At 37.9% G+C, this 23,319-nt stretch overlaps 1 protein-coding gene across 2 annotated transcripts in view; it reads left to right on the plus strand.

The window, feature by feature from the left end:
* The window catches only part of NEBL (nebulette), a 275,776-nt gene that overhangs the window by 72,265 nt on the left and 180,192 nt on the right, over positions 1-23,319 (plus strand). For both annotated transcript variants that reach the window (XM_075047907.1, XM_075047899.1), the window contains exon 3: positions 11,824-11,908. In XM_075047907.1, coding sequence (XP_074904008.1) covers positions 11,824-11,908 — 85 coding nt within the window. The remainder of the gene's footprint in view (positions 1-11,823; positions 11,909-23,319) is intronic.

Raw genomic sequence — 23,319 nt, forward strand, 5'->3', positions numbered from 1 at the left:
TATTTGGGTGGAATTTAGGGTCTGTATCCAAGAAAGTGGTGAGAAAGCCCATGCTCTATCAGTTACTTAAGGCTCATTCATTTGCCTAAGCAAAGAGATGGGAGTACAGTCTTTGTAGCAATACTGATGGAGCATTTAATTAGCAATGGCAACTGCACCTGATTCTACTCAAAATAATTAACAGTCTATGAAGAGCAGAGAGCATAATGTATGCAGAAATTCTGGAGGCATTTGCAGGGGATTAGTGAAAATGTTACCTGGTTGTTGCTCTTTCATGGTAAATAAATAAAAAAAAAGTAATCTGTGGTTTGGCCTGATTACATAGGCTTTAGAATTTGGTACTTACAGACCAGATCACCTGTGAAGTATGACATCCTGCGCCACAACTGTTGGTCATCGTGAGGGGCCTATGAAGTGTTTCATAGAACTGTATTAAATTAATTTAATAATACATTGACTTTTGCCAAGGATTTACATTAAAAATTACAGTTTGCTTTTACATTCTCTTACCCTTTCAGCAGAATAGGCTTTACTGAGAGTATTCTTCATTTGCAAGCAAAAGCTGGATGTGTCATCCAATAATTTTGTGTAGGTAAATGTGCTGTAATATGAAATCTTACATGCTATACTAACATAAACTATCTTTAATAAAATGCTTGCACGATATAACATTTTTTCTTGTTCTACTAATACTAATTTTATACAAATGGATACATTAAAGGAGAGACAGTTCATAAAGCTGTACAGATAACATAGCTGCTTAAAATTTACAATATGTGAACAAGCAACTAGTAAAATTTTGAAATTATTAGAAATACTGGATTTAATGTAAAAATACTAATCCATGCTTTCTCAAGGTATTTCTTTCTAGTATTAACTGATTTGAAACTTGTACCATATTAAAAATCCCTGGATACCCTTCCAAAGAGGAAATAATTTATAAATAAATAAAGTATAAAAATGGTACAGGTCAAGCTTTTTATTTTTGAGGCTGAAAAACTGGATATTTTTTATCAACTGTGAGTTCGTATACACTAATATTTGCCAATCCTGTTAGAAATGTAAAAGCAGAATGGTGTCTTCACCCTACTAATTCCATCATTTTCCACTTGGCAAAAAACCAGCTTTTCCTTTTTTTTCCTGTAGCACACATGTAAACATAGCTCTGTTTAATTTACTTTTTTTTGCTGCTAGCTTGGAGTTGCTAATGTTGGCACAGTTTTAGAGGACAAATGCTTAACACACTGCAGTTAAAGAGGTAGCAATATTAAGACATTGGAGACGAGTTGTTTCCATATCCCTTCTGGTCTTGTCCCCCAATTTTTTAATAGAGTCCAAATTACATAAGTTACAATATATGAAGTTTGCTTCTATAGTTAGTTGCAGAAACAGTCCCTCTGAAAGGAGTAGTGTGTAACATAGATGGCTGAGCCCTCCAGGATGACACCTATAGCTCCTGAGGAGGTCAGTCAGTTATGACTCAAGCTCAGTAGACCGATGACTTGGCAGATGCCTTTTGGCTTTTAGAGGTATTAGATTTCCCACCCTCTTGATAGCCATCTAAATAGTAGTTTTTATGAAGTCAAGAAAACCTATGATGTCTTTCTAGCACTTATTTCTCTTCTGTCTTCCAGGTGGCTTTTTAGTGTCCCATTGGTCCTGTTTGCCATGTCTTTGAATGGTAACTTTGGAGTTCAGAACCACCAATGAATTGTCTAATATAGCTTGGCTTTATAGCTTTGCAAAAGAAACAAAGAAAAGCATAAAAATTAAAAGCCAGTAAGCTTACAATGAAGAGTTAAGAAGTAAAAAACATGAAAGCTGCGAACTAGAAGAAAATCTAGTCCATATTCAGTTTCCCAGATTTCGGCCTTATAACAAGTTTTCTTCCTTTGGTTTTAGGAGAGTGCAACAGCTGCACTCCAATTTCATTACAGCTGTGATCTACCACTGTATAGCCTAACAGTTTTTCAATAAATGAATGAGAATTTCAGTTTTTAGTAGTGAATACTCTTTCAGTCAATACTTTCTTGGAAGACCAAGGCTTAATACGAGCAGTAAACAGTAGGTAATCACTCTTTCTGGATCTCTGATGTTATTGTCATAGATTTTTTTTTGTCATTAAAAATTTTAGAATTAAAGTTCTGTTGTATTTCTTTCATTTGAAATGCTGGCAGAGAAAAAGGCGTTACTAGGATAGATTCAAGTTTTACTTCTCTTCTGCATGTGCATGGATTTAGTATCAGAAAGCCTTACATTTAGATGTCTGTTTAGATGTTGCCTTTAAATCCGCATACTGAGTGCTTCCGATTGCGGAGGAGCTTTTGAAGCTGCCCGATCTCATCTTAAGTATGTGTTTATAAGATGTGGTTAGTGGCAAAATTTCCTCAACATGGCAAAATGAACAACTGAAATTGGAGTGTTTCATGAGTACAGTGTTTTGGCTTTGTCTTGAATGCCAACCATTGGTGTGCTGCAGAGAACATTAATAACATTAATAATAATGCATAGAAAAAAAAATAATTCGGGGGTGAAACTATTTTCTCTATGTTCATCAGCTGAGTGGGACTCTTAATTCCAGGCAGGAATGCAAAGACTCTTGGACATTCACAAAGTAGCTTTAATTTGTCCTAATAGAAGGAGTTTAGACAATGTTACCTGGCTGGGTAGATGTCTCGGCACAGAAAAGATGAGTTAAGATGTAGAGCCTGTAACTGAGCTTGATTTACAATCTGCTTGTCAGGTTTTGCAGTCACAGAGGGCTGTACAAACTCCTACACCAGATGGGTTGTGGTGTTTACTGTCCCTACAGTTTTCCTTTGTAAATACACTATCGCAGTACTGAAACGGTATTTTTCCAATATTCATATGATGAGTGTAGTTTTTATCATAGGCATTTTCTTTGTTATGCCACGATTTCTAATGTGAATAAACCTTTTGAAATCCTCCTTGATTAACATTCAAGGGAGGTCACTTTAGCATATCTTAAACTGCTGCCTGGGGGGGCCTTTCGTGTCTTCGTCAGTCATGAGAAAGCTCAACTTGCTATACAAGCACAGAAAGAGTTGTTCATTTTAAGTGTGGCAGGCTGAGGTATAACGCTGCTCTGATGTAATGATAACTTTCTATTAAAAGTATCTTACTGTGTATGAAGGATAGGAACAGGCTAGATGTGCTATAGGAACATCAGGGAAATAATGTTGTTTAAGCTACATTACTTGTAAAGATGCAGTTTAATGTAACATGGTGTTCCTTTTGGTAAGGAAATGATTGAATAAATTACCTATGTAGTTTTTTACACATTTTACTGAATACAAATAGATTTTATTACCTGAGGAAGACTTACAGAAATGATTTAAATATACATACCTGTGATTAGAAATCAGATGATGAAATTACAGTATTTGGAAGAAAGGAAATTACAAAACTTTTGACTGTAAACCCAGCAAGATTTGGTAGTCTTGATATGTAAGATGGGAACCCCTGGAGTTAGCTGTATACAGAAATACTGACTTATGGTAAGCAGAGAAAGCATTCCTATGGCTATTTTTTTTGCCTAAAAGTTCTTACTACTTGAAAATATTCCAGAATTAGGGGGAAAAAGAAGAGCACATTTATCATATTATAAGTAAGAGCAGAATTTAGAAACTACTTGCATAATTCAGTGTTGTGCTGCTTGAGGTACTGATCCATTGCTCTTAGAATAATTAATAGGAAAATTTAGGAAATTTGTAAGAAAATTTGTCACTACTGGAAGTGTGAATTATACCCCAGTCAAACCTAGAATGTGAATAAACCTGCACTGTACAGGTTTGATAAATATCTCTATATGTAGCATGTCAGGACTATGCTGAAGTAGGCAGATCAAGCATTTGGACTTGTGCAAAACATACTACATACTGCTTTTATGGTGTATCGCTGTGTACTGTAACGGACCTTCTTGAAACAGGACAGCAAGATGTTGAAGGGATAAAACAACATTGGCAGCTATGAGTTAGTTTAGTGGCTAGATCTGCTGCTGTAAATCAGCAAGTAAAGTTAGTGAGAAACTCTGCTTTAGTCCGTGTTTTTTGCTGCTTGTATTCATGGACTTTTGTCTCCTGGATATTTTGAAAGAAATAATAATAATCACACCATGTGGAAGAAAAGAATTTGGAAATAGCATAAACCTTTTGTTGTGCCACTGGTGATCACTTTAAAATATTTAAAAGCAAAGTTTTCTTAAACACCTGTGGAGTTTCCTGTGTTTAGGTAATATATAAACCCAGGTGAGCTCTGCATGAACTCACTGGGTGATACCCTGGGAGCAGCCTAGCAGTGGTGAATGGTAAGATAAGTGTACATCTTTCCCCTTCTTGATTGATTTCCTGTGCTCTTCGACAGATTTTGATGTTGCAGCCAGATTTTTGTTTATTGTTTCATGTAGCCACAGTTTCCCTGCACTTGCACATCTTTTTGGATCCTCCTCCAGCAGTGACTCTCACTTTTTGATCTGTTGGCAATGCCAATTAGTGTGCTGCTGATGGGTTCCTGCACAGCTCTGGGCTACCCTGTAGTTCTCAGCGTGCTGCTGATTGATTTTCTTCCCCAAGCATTGGCATCCCATAGCTGAGGAATAGGTAAATTATTGAAAGGGTGAGTGCCTGGCTCACCTGAAAATTCTGGCAGTTCTACTTTTGACATACATGGTGCTTGGATTTTACTCTTTTTGATCTTTTTGCTAAATCTGGATGCCACTTGGCTGAAATCTGTATTATAACAATTCTTTTTATTATACGATAAGTTTCTTAAATATGAACTGTGTCCCCCTTCTGCCGTATTTTGTCAAATCTTTAAAATGAAAAGGTTTTGACCTGAATTTCTCAAGAGGCAAGACTCACCCATCTCCATAACATTGTGTCCTTCTATGTATAATAAATATGAAGTTGCAAAAGAGAGTTAAAAGAAGAATGTAAGAGATGGGAAAAATCTGAGTATCACCTAAGAGGAGGATTTTTTTATTCTGAAACAATTTTGGGGAGGAAGCAGGAAGACAGCAATCCTTGGAGGTTAGAGCATGTGTCCAGCTGCCTGCGTGATGCAGTGCTTGTGGTGGCCTGGTTGTGCTTGTCCTTCTGTCTTCATCAGCCCTGGTCAGAGCAGTTTTCAGGGGAGCTGGTTGAAATCAAAATCTCAGTAAGGGAGCATTGCAAATTCAGATGGCCCATATCTGAAAATGTGTTTGGAGTAGGTTTCTTGGTCATCTTGGTATTGTAAGTACAAAGTAATTTAATGTTGTTATCTGTACACTTTTTCCTTAAAACTTAGCCAGTACTGGCCACTTGAAGAATGTTAATGCTTTTGGATATAGACTGTGAAAATGTCAGAAATCTATAAGATTTTACTTTTTTTTTCCATATAAACTGGCTTTTTAAATTCCAAAATAAGCTACTGTGGGTTCCAGATCTTCAGTCGACACCTGTTTTCCTCAGCTGCCCCTTCTGCCAGTGATTATAAGGTTACTATGTAGTCCACTCCTCTGTGATTTCAGGTGTTCTTCATCATATGACATACATTTGTAGAGCTAACCACTCCACTATTTTGATACAGCAGAATTTCTGTATGGAATTTCAAATGGTAAGAGTAATGAAATTTGACATTAGCTTTGGCTACTCAATTTTTACACTGTTTTCTCTAAAATGCAAACATCATTTTCTGCCTTGCTATATTTCAGTAAATGAATCATTTTTTCAGCTTCTAGCAGAGGACACTAAGGCACTAACCTGTGTAACCACGTATTTAATGTGGTCCCTAACCTTAGCTTTTGAATGGAGCCCTAGATATGGATCTTTATAGACAGGTATCAAGTGCAAGTTTGGTAGCACAATGATGTGCAACATGTGTCTGGTTGTATGATGGTGTGATGTGGCCTTTCATTTGCTTCAGGAGAGAGGATGTTATGGCTTACCCCAACAAGCAAGTGGGATATCATTGCTTGTAACTTTTCTTTTTCGTGGATCTTACTGTTTGCTAAATCTCCTCCAAACCAATACAAGCTCATCTCTCTAGGGGAATTTTCTTATAAACAGGAACTTGTATTTAGCTAGCATATGGGAGCAACTTTCTCTTTTACTTCAAATAAGAAGTACAGATGCACAAATTAAATATCTGAAAAAGTAAGTCCCTTGAAGAATAGAAGACAAAGACGGAAAAATATTTTCCAAAGCAAACGAATCGCAGCCGGAGTATCTGTTCTTCGTACAGTGGGGTAGATACCAGTAGCCAAAGAGCATGCCATCTTCAGAGCAGTTTGTGGAGAATTGTGAAACCTTCTGTGTCCACTTCATTGCTCAAGTACTGCCATACTGAAGCTGTATTATCCACTAGTTAGATTATTCCTCCTCCAAAAGGCTTTGTAATTGCATGCAAATAAGTGATCTTGCACAGAAAATTCAAAACAAAACAGAAAACACAGAGAAATCCCTCCTGGAGCTTCAGAGCAGAAAGCACAACTGAGCAAGAATTTCAAAGCCAGAAGTCAGCTGTGGGCAAGATTTCCCTCCTGCTGCTTCTTTCTCTGCTGTTGCGCATCTTGCATGTCTTTCTGTGAATGGCACGGTTTCCAGGTAAGGAGAGGAAAGCAGTCCCATGCCTCTTCAAACTTGGTGGTAAGCTGCCAGTTTAAACACTCCGTGGCTGAGCACAACTTAATACCTTGTCACCTTTTTCCTGGGTAAATTATTTCATCTCATGTCTTTTAAATGAGTGTCAACTGGATATCTCCTGTGTTTCTCCTCTGTGCACACTTTTTGTGCTGTTAGTGGATGTGGGCTCAGATCACGATGAACAGATTGGGCCCTTGTAGGTCCAAGATGGAGCTTCCCTACCTGTCCATCAGTTGTGAGCTTGGGTTGCATCCAAATTGCTACATCATTATCCACTGTTTAATTTCAATTTGAAACTTTTGCGTACACTATACTGAAGTGTTAGTTACAAAAGCATAACTAGCTTTTATAGTTTTTCATAATTCTTGTAACATTGGTTTAATTTTATTTTGTGTTTTTCAGGTTTGTCTTTTTTTGTTCCACTGTATTACTGCAACTGAAAATAAGTGTATTTTTTCCTTTTTTTTTTTTAATCTCCTTATCTTTTAGAGTTTGCTTTAATTAGAAGAACAGTTATTACAAACAAAAATTAGGAGAGGACAGATACAGCCTAATGTGACAGCCAGTGATGGTATAATGAAAAGATGTGATGGAGCTGACCCTCTGCTTAGGAGAATAATTTTGATTTGTGTATTTTGTGGCTGTTCTCTGGTTAAAAGACATCACAAATTTTATGTTGTGGGCAATTTACTGAATAGGTATTCTAGGGGAGAGATAACCCAACAGAAATCTAGTAATTCTGACAAGGGTTATAATTCTGTAACTGTGAACAATTAACGTTACAGTTAGAAAATACACACACAAAAATCTCTTAGTCATATCGTAAATGTTGGGTAAGTCAGAATGAGGTATGAGCAAGTTAATTTCAGTACGTGCTTGAATTTATCTCAGGCTTTGAATCTGACCTTTTTCAAAAGAGGGAAAGCTGAATCTTCATCCCATTATCTCTCAGAACATGTTTTTTATTCCTTTTGTTGGTTTGAAAGCATGGAAAAGCTAATGAAAACCTTACAGCTAAACAAGTATTTGGGGAAATTTCTACGTTTAGTCAGTGGAGAAGCTAGGAAACTTTCAGATATGTTCCTGAATTCTTGGAGGTTTTACTGACACTGTTTCCAAATACTGAAAGTGATGGGGTTTCCTCATAAGGAGCCAGAGATTGAGTTGTGGTTTGATTTATTAATCAAGCTGTGCAACTGAAGCAGGCAATAGCAATACAGTAACCCACAGCAGAGACACCATACTGTGTATCCTGATTTGTTCTGGAACTTCTTGTATAGATCTTTATACAGGATTACTCCTAATAGCATTAGCGTGGTAAGACATATTGCTAAGTAGACTTAGACTACTAACAAAGACTTAAACAAAAAAAATCCTTTGGACATTGCTATTAAATAGCTGACATGACATCAACCTCTTTAACCAATTCCTGGCTTTTTCTCAGACCTCATCTTGGACAAAAGGGAAACTGAGCAACGGATTACCAGGGACCATGATAGCACTGTCAGCCTTTTGAATTAAAGGCTGTTGACATCCAGTTGCTCATCCTTATTCAGAGCATTGTGACGAAGCACGGTATGGCCTTAAACTGATAGTTAAAAAGGAGATTTGATCATTTTAACACTTGTGTTTCAGCCTTCTATTTCAGTCAAAAGTATCCAATGGTAGAATGCATCCTAGATAGTTTTCAGATAATTTAATATCTTAAATACTGATATTTTTAATGATCCTGAAGACATGCTATCAGTAAGCTTAAAACAAATGTGAATGCTGAAGATAGGATTTAAATTTAACACTAGTCTTTTTAATGGATTTGAGGCAAGAATTTCCATAAATTAGAAGGGATATGTCTAAAACCATGTCTTTCTGGTTTGATATACCGTGTGGGTGGTTTCATAAATCAGCTACAGTTAAAATGACAACCCATAGTAGAATGCTCTGCTAATTTAATTTTGCTAAATGATTCTTTTTTTAATCACTGTAATACACTGTGATAAATGGTTAATATGATCAGTTTAAAGGCCTATTTAAATTTCAGCAGGTTTTTTCACTTGTCATGTGTGTTGTATACTTCCATAGTCAAGTGTAAATATTTTTCACTGATATGATCAGTTTACGCAGTACTTTCCAGCATAATAAAGCACTGCTTGTTCAAGGCTAAGCATACCTTTTTTACCTGAAGTATGGAACTCCTGCTTCTAAAAGAAGTAATGATCTTAGTTAGATACATTGTTTCTTAAGTGGTTTGCTCTGACTGTTGAAATACTTGTGAACTTCTGAATACTAATTGTGGAAGAAACTACTTCTTTTGCAAAAGATCAGAAGTAAAAGCTGGTGTATGATAGGGACAAGTTGTATGTTCCTATGCTTCAGAAGAGAGAGGAGATTTATTTTGAGAGCCTGGGTTTGCAGAGACATCTTCTCTGCTGCTATTGCTTACAGGGTCGCTGGGGGCTGTGACTGTGACACCTGCCTCAGTGTTGTCCACATGTTTCGCAAGGGGACTAGGCCAAAAAACCTGTCTGGGCTGACTCCCAGTCTGTGCTCTCCATGCTAAAAAGGATGAGTGCAGGTGATTGCTGTGGTAATAGTACCAGGGTCATGGTATGTAACCATGGTGAAAAGCAGTGCTATGAAAGTTTATGGGAATGCTTTTGGCATTCAACATGTGCATAATATCATTTTTGAACTGCATGTGTGGCAGTTGATTTTTTTTTTTTTTTTTTTTTTTTTTTAAGGGGCAAGGATTCTGTCCTCTACATGAGTTATCCATGAATATCTCATGGCTGCTATCTGCAAGGCTGCTATTCTTTAAGGTGTGCATTATACACCATTCATTGCTACAATTTTCCTTGGATATTGGCAAGCCCTGGCTGTGTGAGGTGGCTTGTTGCCTTCCCCATCTGTCCATTGCTGCTTTCCAAACAGGGCTTATGACCCTCCTTGTGGCCAGTCTGGCGTTTGCCTTTCTCCTCTATACAGAAGAAGGAAGGGTGAGATAGAAGAGGTGAAATAAAGAAAAAAAAAATAGAAGCCCTTCTGGGAGTTATCTGCCTGTCCCAAGGTATTACATTGTGCTGATGCCATCTGCTTCATGCAAGAGCTGGTTCTAGTTGATGTCCTCTAAGCAAAGCCTAGTTCTGTCTCCCTGTGTGTTGCTGGAGCTGTGGCTAAGCTGTTCAACCACGAGGCATCGTCTGGCTGTAAGGGGGGTGGTGGTGGGGGAGCCCCTAGTTTGAAAAGGGAGGAAGACAGGCAGCAGCTTCTTTAGGCATATGCAGCACTCCCAGTGGTTTCTGTGACCAAAGGTACTGCTTAGGTGGACTTGGGAGGACTTGGCTGTACCTACAAAAGAATAGGCTGGAAGGTGTCATCTTTGTTCTAGTTTTCAGTGACATGAACTATCCTAGACAAGCGGCTAACATAGTGGGTGGGAATGTATTTCACTGTAAGTTTTTAAACTTACAGTGGCATTATTCCTCCGTCTGCCAGTATCCAGCCTGGGGTGGCTTTTACATTGCTGTCAGGAAAAACTTCCCTCCATCAAGGTGTTGCATCTTTGCTCTTTCTGTGCAGTTATTAGTAAGGCCTTGGGGACCTGAAATCCCCAGGTCGTCCCATATTTCTCCTCTGTTTTCCCTGTGTAGTGACACCATAAACAAGGGGATGTTCCACAGCCTCGTGATACATCGGTCTACTCCATTGTCCTGCCATGTAGATGTCTGGCAACGCCAGATGTTGTCTGATGGGGGGGATCAGACCCATAGCAGAGAGTGGACTGTATGAAATCCAGGCAGCATTTCTCATCAAGTATTACTTTTGCATTTCTGAACAGGAAACATTCAGCTTTTGGCTAAAAATGGGGATCTTCCTTCACTTTTTATGGGTGCTTATATTTTTTTTTTTATAAAAATGAACTATTTTTTACTGAAACCATACACTTCATGGAAATAAAACTTGTAAATGGAAAATAAAACCTAACAAAATACAGTTTTGAATGAAAATATATATCATCTTTACAAAGCACAGGAATTTTATGAGGAACTGTAGCAACTGAACTAGTTATTGAAGGAACACACTAGAGATAGCCTGGAGTCTGAACATGGACTTGTTTAATACTGCATATCCTTAGTCCAGACGCTTGCTTACTGCTTTCTCCCTCTGTAGAAATTAGGCTGCAAATGTTATTGTGTCTAAAATGGTATGCCTGTTGCCTTGTACCTGTGAAATGTTAGAGGCACAAATGGGGTAGCTGGCAGGTATGGGAAGCTGTGAGTAGTAACTGAAAACATGAGTGCCTCCCATGGTCATAAGGTGAATATTTTGGTTTGACGCTGAAGATGCTGGAAAGTAATTAGTAAGAATCAGTTCCCTGATAATGTTCCTGGCTCATAATAATACACCTATTTTGGGATAGCCAGTTTAGTTTTGTTATTTCCCTCTTTTTGTGGTCTTTCCTATAATAGAGCTTTTTGTTTGGCTGTAAAGTTGCAGGATAAAGCCATGAAAATGAATAAATCATGGTTCTGAAAATGAGTAGGATTTGACTATTAAAATTGTCCATAAAATGCCAAAGCAAATAGTAGGAACATTTTGTAAAGATGTAAAATTTCAAATGAAGAGAGATGCCTGATGGATTGCAATTCTGAGCCACTCCAGCCTTTGGTACTGGATATTACAGCACTGTATTGACACATTTACCATTAAAGCATTTGACCTTTCTGTACCTGGGATGTACCTGCCTTGCTCGTTCTGGTTTCTGCACTAATGGATTTAAGACACCATGGTACTCTAGCTGTACTCATTGACGTAACTTTTCAGTTTACCTAAACCACTTCTATTTTAAGGCATTTTAGTTTAGTCTTTATTCAGCACATGACTATACCAAGACAATGCAGTTAAACATAGGTTTTTCACCCTGTTGGAAACAGATCTTGGCTGGTCGGTCTCTGCAGTCAGTGGCCAGGATGAATGGGTGGGATTTAGACTCATTACAGGAACCCATTCATGTTGTTTCTGCAAAGCATGACTGACACAATATTTTTAGAGTAACTACTTCTAACACAAACCCAGTAAACTACGAAAGAGTTCTGCACACCATAGGAAAGAGTGCTGGGATGCATTTGACATTCTAGCATGTGTAAATATTTACCGTTTGGCTTTGTGCTTCTTCTTCTAGACATTACCCAAAGCAGTCCTTCACTACAGTGGCTGATACACCAGAAAATCTTCGCCTGAAGCAACAAAGTGAATTGCAAAGTCAGGTAAATCAAATAATTCTTTTGTCTCATTAATATTAGACTGTCAGTCCACTTCTCTTTAGTTTTTCTAAGTAGTGTTAGTATTTCTTTGTACTGCTACAGAGTAGCACTCTAATTTAATTGTAAAAAAATATTTGTAGGTTGGTATAATGCTGCAAAACTCAGGGGTTTATTTCTGATCTCATACTAGTTACCATACTATTCTAAGTCCATTGACATCACTGAAATCCTTCATTTTCAAAAGTATATGAAGTATCTAAGTAGTTTTTAATGTTTGAAATGTTACAACTCAATCCAGAGGGTTCATTTGCCTTAGACAAACTGTCATTGTTAGCTTACGTCAAACTTAATAATAAAATAGCTGTGTGATTAGCAAACAATTAATTTGTCATTAGCAAACATTTAGAAGCCTTTAATACTTGTCAGCACTGAACTGACTGAATGATCCGTTTATGGATCTGTTATGTCCTTTGTGAATTCATATATGGAGCAGTCTGTAAGCCAGATGTGATAAATATGTTATCAATCAAAACTTTATAGGTTAGTAAGAAATACATTGAAATTAAAATGTAAAAAGAAAAGGGAAAAAAAAGAAGAAAATGGCAATAAAGACTTATGTGACCCAAACATGACGATTGTTTACTGTTATTACTTGGTAGTCCATAACATACAGTTCTTATTGATATTAATTCCTTAATAGCTGTATCCTGCTCCCCCATCAATTTCCTATTGCTTGATTTTATGCAACACTGGAAGTTGGCCTGGCGGTGTGAGACAGTTGATAATATTTGATTGCATTTTATTTTGTGAAAGTTGTGGGATTTTTTTTACCATTGTGGTTTTAGTCTGGATTTAGTTGCAATTTCTCATTATAAATTGGTAATTATCATTGTCAATTAATGTAACAAAAACCTGTAGCAGAAAACAGAATGTAGGCAACAAGAGCTTTCTTGTTTGGGAGCCTCTCTGTAGGTTAATGGGTAAAATCAAAGGAGTGCTAAAGAGAAATGCTAGCACAGATATTTAGCACAATATAAATTTTTAACAATTCTTTACCTTTTGCCATTACAGTTATTGATTATACAACTTAGAGAAATTCTTTCATGATGAAATTCTGCCATCTGGAAAGAGGAGAGTTTGTGGAATGTGCATCTCCTCTTGACTTCAGTAGCTTTTAGAGTGGAGTTTGCTTCATTTTCTTGTAGTTTAGTGGTTCTGCATACCATAGTTACCGTTCTGTCACAGAGTTAAGAGGAACTTGTAAACTATACTTTTTACAGGTCTGTTTAAAAGAATATAAACTTTGAGCCCGCTATTTTTTTTAGTGGTTTGATGGAGAATGTTGGGATTCAGGAGAATAATAAAATTTTACTCCTTTTTCTGTCAGTTTTTCACTGTATTGTCTTTTGTACCTGTGCATGCACCCATGCACATGTGGATATATACAAATCTCAGGCCAAAACTTAAAGCAATCAGATGTGTGCTTTGCCTATGGCTACCTCTGTCTTCTTATCCCCAGGATATCAGTTACACCATGGGTGAGTTTGCCTGCTGGGACTTTATAAGGAATCAGGTACAGGAGTCGACTTTGGTGACAGCTCGCCAGTGATGGGCAGAGTGGCAGAGAAGCCAGCTGACTTCCTCACGGCTATGTCACCTGCCTCAGGAGCCTGTGGTAAAAAAACCTGAGACAATGATTTCAAACCTTGTGCTCACGATTCTATGCCTTAATTCTCATGTGAATCATGAGCCTTAATCTGAAAGGCCCTCAGGGAAGCCTCCAAAGCCATATATTTTAAAGTACTGGCAAAAGATTTTAATGGGACTGATTTCTGCAGGCAGGTAGGCTTTAACTGGAGAGCTTGTTTGAAGTTGGTTAAGAAAAGTATGGATGGGAGGAATCCTGTTTAGGTGTTTAGAGAGGATAACTCTCCTGTATGAAGTCCAGGCAGATCAGAATCTTATTTAGGAAATGTACCTTTTGTCTTAAAGCAGTCTACCTTCTCCATGGTTATTGTGATAATACTTCTGAGGGACTAGGGGCTGTTGAGAATTGTCAGGTGGGTGTAGAGGTCAACTGGTAGGCATCAGTTTGAGTTAAGACTAATGTAGTAAGGACTGAAATAATTTCTGGTTTATAACTGTGTGCTATCCCAATACATGATGGGCTTGGTATATGTCCAGTTTAGCTCACACATTCCAAACTCCCCTGTATCAATTGTCTGTCTTGGCTAAATATTGACTAGCCCAAGGAGTGTGGTCTATTTCTAGAGACTATAAGAGAAATGGCTTTCCCTAACCTATTTGAAACATGCTGACATGGCACTTTGGAAGTGTAAGGAAACTTGTTCTGGTATTGTTCTCTATTTGTAAACAGAGGACTTAGTATTCTAGGACTGGATAAGCAATATCAATGAGAAACTTGGAGTTTGCCTATGTATAAACTTGCTGCAACTGTTCACAATGCACTGGCAAAAAATGTTATATAAGGATCTACTCAAAACTTGGAAGTGGAGAGAAACCCTTAATTTGTCCAATGTGCCTTTTTTCCGAGGATATTAGGCAGTAAAAGATTTGCAGTTGTTGCAAATATAGTTTTAAATTATAAGGGCACAAATTTACCTACTTGGAAGAAAAGCCATAATGTTTCTGATCATCATTATCTTCCTTGGTGTTGATTCACATCAAGACCGTGTAAAGTAGCCTAGCCTGTAAATTGTTTTAATGCTGAAATAAAGATTCCAGGGACTTTTCATAATCCAATTTAAAACTTGTCGTAAAACAAAACTGTAAATTCTGAATAACTTCCATAATATTTTGAAGAGTATAAGGACAGAGAAATTGCCATCCTGAATCAGCCCTATTCTTTTCAGAGAAAGTTGCAAGATTCCCAACTGAAACAAATACATGATCTATAATTTGCCATTGTTCAGGTTTTACCCTGTTTCAGTGCTGTGCAGTAGAAAAAAGTGTGTACATGGTTCAAGAAAAGCCCTTCACATGAAACCAAACTTGGCTGGTTAGAATCACATTATTACTACCTTCCAGTATTCATCAGAGCTGCTTGAGCCTTCTGCCAATGCAGTGACAACTTGGGATTGAACAAATTCTGTGTTAGGTAATGTAAAAAATTATGTTAACTTCTGAGTAAGGAGAAATGTTTTTCCACAGTAATAGCTGCTTTGTCGTTTCTAAGTAAACATCTTTAATGCTTTTAGTTCTGAAGAGGCACAACCCTGTGTTTAGCTGCAGGACTCCAGCGCCTTTTCAAAATCTGTAGTTTTAGAACTATTGTTTATCTTACTCAGCAAAGCAGGAAGAACTGGTAAAGGAAACACCATTAAATATTGTATAAGCTAAAAGACACATGTTTTTGTAAATTTGTTGTTTTGATTTTCATTTAAGTGGCAATTGACAATGTTTTAAGTTGAAGTGCTGGGTCCTCTATCAAGAATCCATTAAGGTCAGCATTAGGGGCCAGACTGTCATGTTGACATAACATGACAAGCTAAACAAACAAAACCAAAATACTGTTTTCTGGAGGAGTCAATAGAAAATGGATTGCTCTTCAGAACACTTGAAAAATTATGTTGTTAAGAAGTCAAATGGCAACATTTAAAAGCTTTCCAGAGAATGTTCTCCTTCTATACAACACAATTTCAGAGCTTTTCCCTCCTTTAGCCTTTAGCTTCCATGGGCTTTCTTTCAACTCTGTAGCGTGAAGGAGACACAAATGCATTTTAGCAGAGGCTGTAAGTTTGATTTCCCATTCTGGAAAACTCCCCAGTTCAGTGTGCCTCCTGACTGAAGGAAAACGAGTTTTAAGGTCTTTCATCCTCTAAATAAAGAGTGTAGACAGGGATCCAATGTCTCAAACAAGTTTTTTCTTTATACCTCTCTGATGAAAAATCCCTGGCTTTACTTTTTTGTGGGTTACTGCATTTTTTTACTCAATAGCATACCATGGATGCTTTCCCCATGCACTTGCCTCTCCTAGATGAACTCAGCTACAGAAGTTACCAGTATGCTCATCTCAGCTATGTTTGCTTGGCAATTGCTTTCATGTACCTTAGCTACTGACCTCTCTAACTTTGTGACAGTATAAATTGCTCTGTGGCCTTTAGTTCTTGTCTGTGGCAATACTGTGTAGATCAAAAGCAGCAGCTCCAGTTGAACTTGCAGAAAGAAACAGAGATGTTCTGCAGCAGTTCTTGGCAGGAAGGATATCGAAGTGTTGGATCAGAGAGGGCTGATGTTTAAGGTGGGTTCTCATATTCCAACGCTTTCTGAGGAAATCTACTTTCAGGTAAGTCTTGGGGAACTCGATACAAAAATCATGGGTATCATCCTACTGCCTTCTTGTCCTAATCTCTGGTGACACAGCCTGAGGCTGCTATCCTTGGAAAGTCCCAGTGTTCCTTTTCATACTGGAGAAAATACTTTTCTTGTACTTCTCTTACAGCAGCTTGGATAACTGAAAGTGTATGAGGTGTTTTCTGTAGGAAGAAACATACTTGCAGTTTTTCTTCTTAAACAGAGTTCAGAAATTGTTGATTTTCAAGAAGTACCGTCTTTCCTTAGGAGACATACTCAACTGAATCAGGCTTTTACACTAATAGTCTAATGTTTTAAGAGTCCTTACTTTCTCAGGAATTGCTTGTGTTTGTATCTTTGTCTGCCAACTCTCACCAGGACAATCATGATAATATTGAGCATTTGGAAGAAAGTGAATCTCAGGAAAGGGAATATAAAATCCTTATGGTCAAATGTTTGTCTCTAGGATGGCCACACTCCTCTCTGTTCAGGTTGAAGAAGAGATAGACTCTGCCTAGCAGTTCCCTGTGAAAGCGCAAGAGACGATGGGTGTAAACTAAAATACAGAAAATTCTGTTTATATGTAGGGAAAAACTTTTCCAGTGTGAGGGTGACTGAACACTGGCACAGGTTGCCCGGAGAGGTTGTGGAGTCTCCATCCTTAGAGTTTTTCAGAAGAGGACTGGGCACAGTCATGAGCCATCTGCTGTAGTTGACTGAGCTTTGAGTAGGGTGATGCACTAGATGATCTCCAGAGTTCCACTCCAACTTCAGCTGTTTGCAGATTCTGTGATTCCTCTCTGTCCTGTCCTTCTTCAGGTTCCTCTTGACCATTTCTGTCTTCTTTCTTGCTGCCTTCTCTTTGCCTCTCTGTTCCAAGAGTATGTGTTAGCAAACTTCCAGGCAGTTTCTTTTTATTAGCTGTTTTTCCTGACTTGTTAAAAAGCTTTTTCAGTTTATATGCTCTGCTTTTATGAAGTCTTTGGAATGAACTGCCACAGTGAATGCTATAGGGGAACAAAATGCTGGATGGATTACTAAAGCAGACATTTAATGGATTTCCTGGGGTACCCTGAGTGAGCTCATTGGAGAAGTCATGGAGAAAACAGTCCTTGGAGCTAGAGACAAAGATAAAAATATCCTCCTTCAGCTGAGGAAAGAAGGAAATATAGGATAGCAAGGAGAGAGGCCTGGTTATAGCTTTATGGGTGATTTTGTAAGTTGTGCCAGAGGACCCGGCAATAGAATTTAAAGATGGGATTTTTCCAGATAGCCATCAGGTACTGGTTATTTATCTACTCCTCTCTCCAGTTGTCCAAGGATCTGAACCCAATCCACTGTATGTGTATGAAGAGAGGGGTGAGAAAACAAAAGGAGTGCAGGCTTCTCAGTTATCTTCTTGCTATTACTTTTGAGTGAGAAGTCCTGGAGTAGTTGATTGCGTTCGTGCTTTAAAATAAACCCAGACTGCCTGCAGTAAGTTCTTCCTTGCTCCCCTGTGAGCCCCTGCATAGCAGCATTTTGTAAATCATGCTTACCTACTAAATGTGATTTTTTTCAGCTTGTGGCTTGTTCCTTCTTCCCCTCTGAAGACTACTTAAATGACTTGTTTTATCTGCATGAATCAAAGGCATGAAAATAATTCTTGATGTGAATAATACAAAGCTTGAGGGGAGTGCAGGAGGCAGAATGGATTTCAGTCTTCTGGGAAAATGGTTGTCACCTCTTCTGATTGTTATTTTGCTGAGTACCTGAGGGATTCTGTCTACATCCTGTCTGCACTGGAGTGGCTCCTGTGCTACCACATATCTACACTTTCTGGTTTTTGTTTTGTTTTGTTTTTTTTTTCTTTTTTTCTCTTTCCTGCAATTACTAGGCAGGCTGTAAGATTCAGGATGTGACAGCAGTGCTTCCTCTCCTTTCCTGTCTGCTACTCCTCACTGTCACAGAGGCTGGACCAGCATGTGGAGATAAACAAGTTGTAACCCTGTGGTCAAGAGACACCAGAACATGAAGTAAAGACATCAAACAGTGTGTAGTACTGTAATAGTTGATAAACAGATTGAGAAGCAAAGAGGGACTTTCTCTGTGGAATACATTGACTTATTTTTGTGTTACTGACACATTTGTAGCATCCTGAAATTCTTTTATTTCACAGGTGGAAGTACAAATCTTCTGCTGGGATATAAGATGTGATTATGGACTACATTTTTAAACAGAAAAGAAGAATGGTTTACTTTAGCTTTAAGTTGTTAAGACTTAAGTCCTAAATCTGTTTGCTGGTACTGGCTGCCTATCCTACATTTTTTGAAATACTTTTTAAAATCTAATATCATTGGCTTGTATAATTATACAGAATTTTAAACTAATTTGCAATGGTAATGTACTGGTCAGTGTAACAAAAGTTACTTGTATAAAGGGGTTGGGATAGTATTTTTTTTTTCTTGTTTTTACTTGTTTATGAAAATAACTATATTTTCTTATGATGTTGGCAGTTCTTTCACCTATTTTCTTTTTGGGCCAGATCATGCCTTGAAAATTAGTAGGTTAAGCTGTGTAGATAAAAGCAGTACATTCTCTTCCTTTTTTCTGAACCTATTATCTGCATTTATATCTAAGGGCACAATTACAGGTTTCAGTGCCTGAGAAAACAACTGCATCAGACCATTCTTTTTGTACTATTCTTCATTTCTCTGCAAAAAAGTCTGCGAAGATGATGATGGAAGGAGCACACTGCAAAGCAAAGATGAATACTTGCCCAACATTCAGAGGAAACTTCAGACAGAGTCGCACTTGAGCATCTACAGAAAATGTCCACCTATCTAACTTTTCAGCTTTTCACTGTTGATTTGATGATACAAAAGAAAAAGTGCCAGAATTTTTTTTGCATTAGAGCTTGACGTGTTGTTAAAATCCATAGTGATTTGAAAACCTGATGTAATTTTGTAGGGGAAAACCAGAACTGAATTACATTTAAGGAAACACAATGGTGTCTGCAGAGACTCAAAAGCAAGCAGCGCAAGCTGTTTCTGCTGGCCAAAAAATTATGAAGTCTATAAAATACACAGTCGCAGGAGAAGAATCACCTCTCCCAGTGCCAAGACTCAGAAGTAGGATGCAACATATATGAATATAATGAGATCCATTTTTCTAGCATATGTTGATGAGGAAAAAAAAAATTGTACTTTTTCTCTTTCGCAGATGCACTTAATGTTTAACTGTAAAAAGTGAAGAGATAATACATTTACGTAAAATACAGGTAATTTTTGCGGTAGGATGAGGGCAGAGTGGTCATGACTATTAAATAGTGTACTTATTGAGCAAAACCATTTTTATAGACTTTCTTTTGACATTGAATCAATGTACAGCAAGTAGGACATCTTAATAGAAAATCTTAGGATCAATAAAATCGCAAGTGATTCAGACCACCTTTACTTGTACAACCAGCACTAATAGAAAGGGGACAAAAGAGAGCCACAGAATTCATAGCTGTTGTTTGTAAGTTGAGTTGTGGCATTCTTAACTGCATCAGCACTAGTATTGAAATGTCTATAACTTTTAGAGGAACAATTAATAAAAATACTACCTTAAAAATTAAGATGTTATCAGAATTTCTACAATTTAAAAAAATTATTCACTTAATCTTTTATATTCTAATCTTTAAAAAAAAATCCTTTTTCTTCTGGGTGGGGAATGAATGGGGAACATTCATTGGGCTTGGGCCATACTTACATGTATGTTCTTTTTCATGTCTTGTCAAATTTATCTTCTGATTCTCTTGAGGTTCTTTCTGCTGCTTATTTTTGGAACTAGATTTTTTTAATGGTTGCTCTGTGCAACTCTGTTGTAGGAAATTGGATGCTGTGATTCTTGTTAGTTATGTTTTTGTTGCATTAGTGCACAGTATTTAAACCCACATGAAGGAGAAATGTGTTCAGCTGTAGAGAGTTTAAGATGGAGAACAAGAACAGAACAATTGTCATAGAAAGTGAGACACCCAGAGACTGCAAATCAGATGCCGAGGACATATCTGTACTGCTTAAGTACAAGAGAGCCGGGGAGAAATTCGCAATCCCCAAGACAAGTAGTGTGTACTGGCTTATGTCCACACTGTGTGTGGCTGCTCCCCTTATAATGGATATATATTTCTTTCCGATTCATAGTGTTTGAGATAGTGTGAGGGCTGCATACAAGCCGGTCAGAGTGGCACTTGTGAAGCATGAAACTGAGCATTTGTGAAACCTGATGGCACGTGGGGAGATTGCAGGGTCAGTGCCCTCTTGGTTGCGTGGAACGGCTGGTCAGGTCAGAGGAGCAAAGCTGGTGCAGGCATGTCCATGCTGGCTTTCAGGAGTTCTCCCTTGACTGAAGTAGACACTGAGCTGTGCTTGGTCTTGCCTTGGGGATGGCAGCACAGCAGAGCTGGGGAACACGCTCCGCGGTGTGGGGTATCGAGGTGCCAGTACTGAGTTCTTTCCTCTGCCCTCTCCCCTGTAGCAGAGTATTTTGTACCGAGGAAGTCTGTCAAAGTCAGAAAACGAGATCACATCACTCTTTCTTTCCTTTTTGGGGTTCAGATCTGCATCTTTCAGAGACTGCCATGTTTAATCAAAAAGGGTCCATGTAGTCTTGCTTCCTATTGCTGACTGCTGTTTTTCCCCCAAACAGTTCGTACGTATTGTGATCAGCAGGAAGAAACTTGACTCGATGGGTGACTAGTCTGATCCAGTGTGGAATATTGGTAATGTCAGCATTAAAAGGAAGGACAGCTAAGGAGCATGCCTTTACTTACTCACTCTGGGATGTAAAAAAGGAATTTTCAGGAATATGTTTTTAGTCAATACACTGAATAAAGAGAACTTGTTTTATTTTCTTGATGTTGCCAGTGTCTTCCTCCAGGAAGTTCTTAGTCTTTGCCCTAGACTTCCATTTGTGTAATGGCAGGGATAAATTATCTCTTTTTTTCCCAGCAAATTGTAATGGCTGGCATATTTAATAATTTGAAAGTGGCATATGAGTATTTTTGTTAATATCCTTTCATCCAAAGTGAAAGCTCAACATTTTCTTTTCCAATGTGAGATTATAACAATGAATTCTTCGTACATCAAAGCATTGGATTAACCCATTTGGCATTTCACATTGTGACAATTAATGGCTTCCATTTAGTTCCTGATTTTAAGCTCATATCTTTTCAGAAGTACTGACCTGTTTCTTACCAAGGGACGAAGCTAGTCATCCATCTTGTTATAATGAAACCAATTTTTATGTGCATCTGTGGCAATTTCTTAACAAACTTCAGAGGTTCTGGACTGAGAATTTTTAAAGGCAAGGTTAATTTTTCACTTCATTTTTTTCTTGTCCTTATTCTCATGGCCTTACATTAACATGTTGAAAGAATATGATAAATGACTGTATTTCTCCTAATTGTATTGGTTCCTTGAAAATGTTTTGAATTTGGTCCTTATCCCTTTGTAAAGTTTTAGTCCACAAGGATGAGCCACTTTTACTCTTGAGACATAAGGTTTTTTTCCTGTTGATGCTACAAGCTCAACCTGTCAGTTTTTCTAGTTCAGGGGATCCTTGAGAGTGATCATTGCTCACAGTGTTATGTTGATTTGCAGATATCCATGGTTCCCTTTCAAAAGAGAAAGCAAATTGAAAGTTTTAACATAAATTGGAGTTTACCAATAGATGGAGAGATCAAATCTTACTCTAATATACCTTCGGAAATTGCCTCAAATCCATAGTTTGTCCCGTAGTTGAACGCTTTTTCCTGGCATGCAATAAACTTGTTGCATATTTCTATTGTGATGGGAGTGTAGAATTAGACAACAGAATTTCTGTGAGCATGATTATATTTCTTTCTATTTGATGCAGTTATTTTTTTCATAGAATGCATGCACTCTTTAGATCTAAATTGAAAAAAAGGAAAATACTGATTTACCTAAAGACTTCTCCCATGTGATTAACTGTGATGTAAGTCTGCTTCTGAAGAGTCTTTATAAGTATGCATTTTGTTTAGAAGTTACTTGTATCTGCTAAAGTATTTTAAATTGTCAAAGATTTCTATATAACAGATGAGAGTGGCTGGATTTCTCTACCTTTTTGGCTTTTTTTTTGAGTGTGACAAAAAAAGTCCATCCAGATGCATATCTTTGCTTTGTATAACACAGCTGTCCCCATTGTGTGCACTGACTACTGAGTAGCACCCTTTAAATCCATTAATTCTGTTTTTGGTCAGCATTTGTTCTGGAGGTGGCCTTAACAAAATGACCAGCAAAGCTGCTTAATAGGAGAAATCCAAGCCCGGTGAGTGTCACATTCTCTTAATTGGAAGTCTTACAAAATAGAAGCGTTAAGCAAATGAAATGGCAAAAAGACAGCTTTAGCCTTAGTGGAGAAATTAAAAACTGAATAAACAAAATCCCTGTCATTCCCTATGTTCCCCAACAAAATGTAGTATGCTGGCTTCTGGATTTTGAATAGCTGCAGAAGGGCTTTGTCTACTCTAGCAAGAGACTTTCTGCACTTTGAACCTTTGCGGATGTTTCCCTCTGTCTCTCTCTCTCTGACTTTGTTTTTCAGTTCTTGGTAATTTCTGACCATGTGTAGTTTGAGCTGTCTGCTTACGGTGCAAAGAGCACTTGTAATACACTGAGTGTGACTGGGAGAAGGAGAAAGGAGAAACTGGCCTTGGCTTGCCTGGTAGTGCAAGGCCAAAACAACACATGAATCAGAAATCGCATGGTATTAGGCTTTTCAGAATATTTGGAAGAAGAAGAAAGGCAGGAGAGTTCCTGGGCAGTCCTACCCCTTGACCCCAATAAAAGGCCATGAGTGTTCGTCAGCATTTTAGCTGGTCATTTTCCTGATGCTTAGGTTACTTATTGATGGGGCTGTTTTAGATCCAAGAAATATATTGTCTTCCTGATTTATTCTCAGATGGTGCAGGGACCATTCAGAGTTCAATGATTTCTTGTAACTGCTGCCTCGCAGGATGGATTGAGGTCTATTCGGGGTGATAGTTTGTCAGGTAGTGCTATGCTTGCAGGAGATTATGTTGATGGGCTTTCAAGTGAAAGGGTCAGGAAAGAAAGAGA

Source organism: Buteo buteo, chromosome 2, assembly GCF_964188355.1.
Source record: "Buteo buteo chromosome 2, bButBut1.hap1.1, whole genome shotgun sequence".
Classification (NCBI taxonomy): Eukaryota; Metazoa; Chordata; class Aves; order Accipitriformes; family Accipitridae; genus Buteo; species Buteo buteo.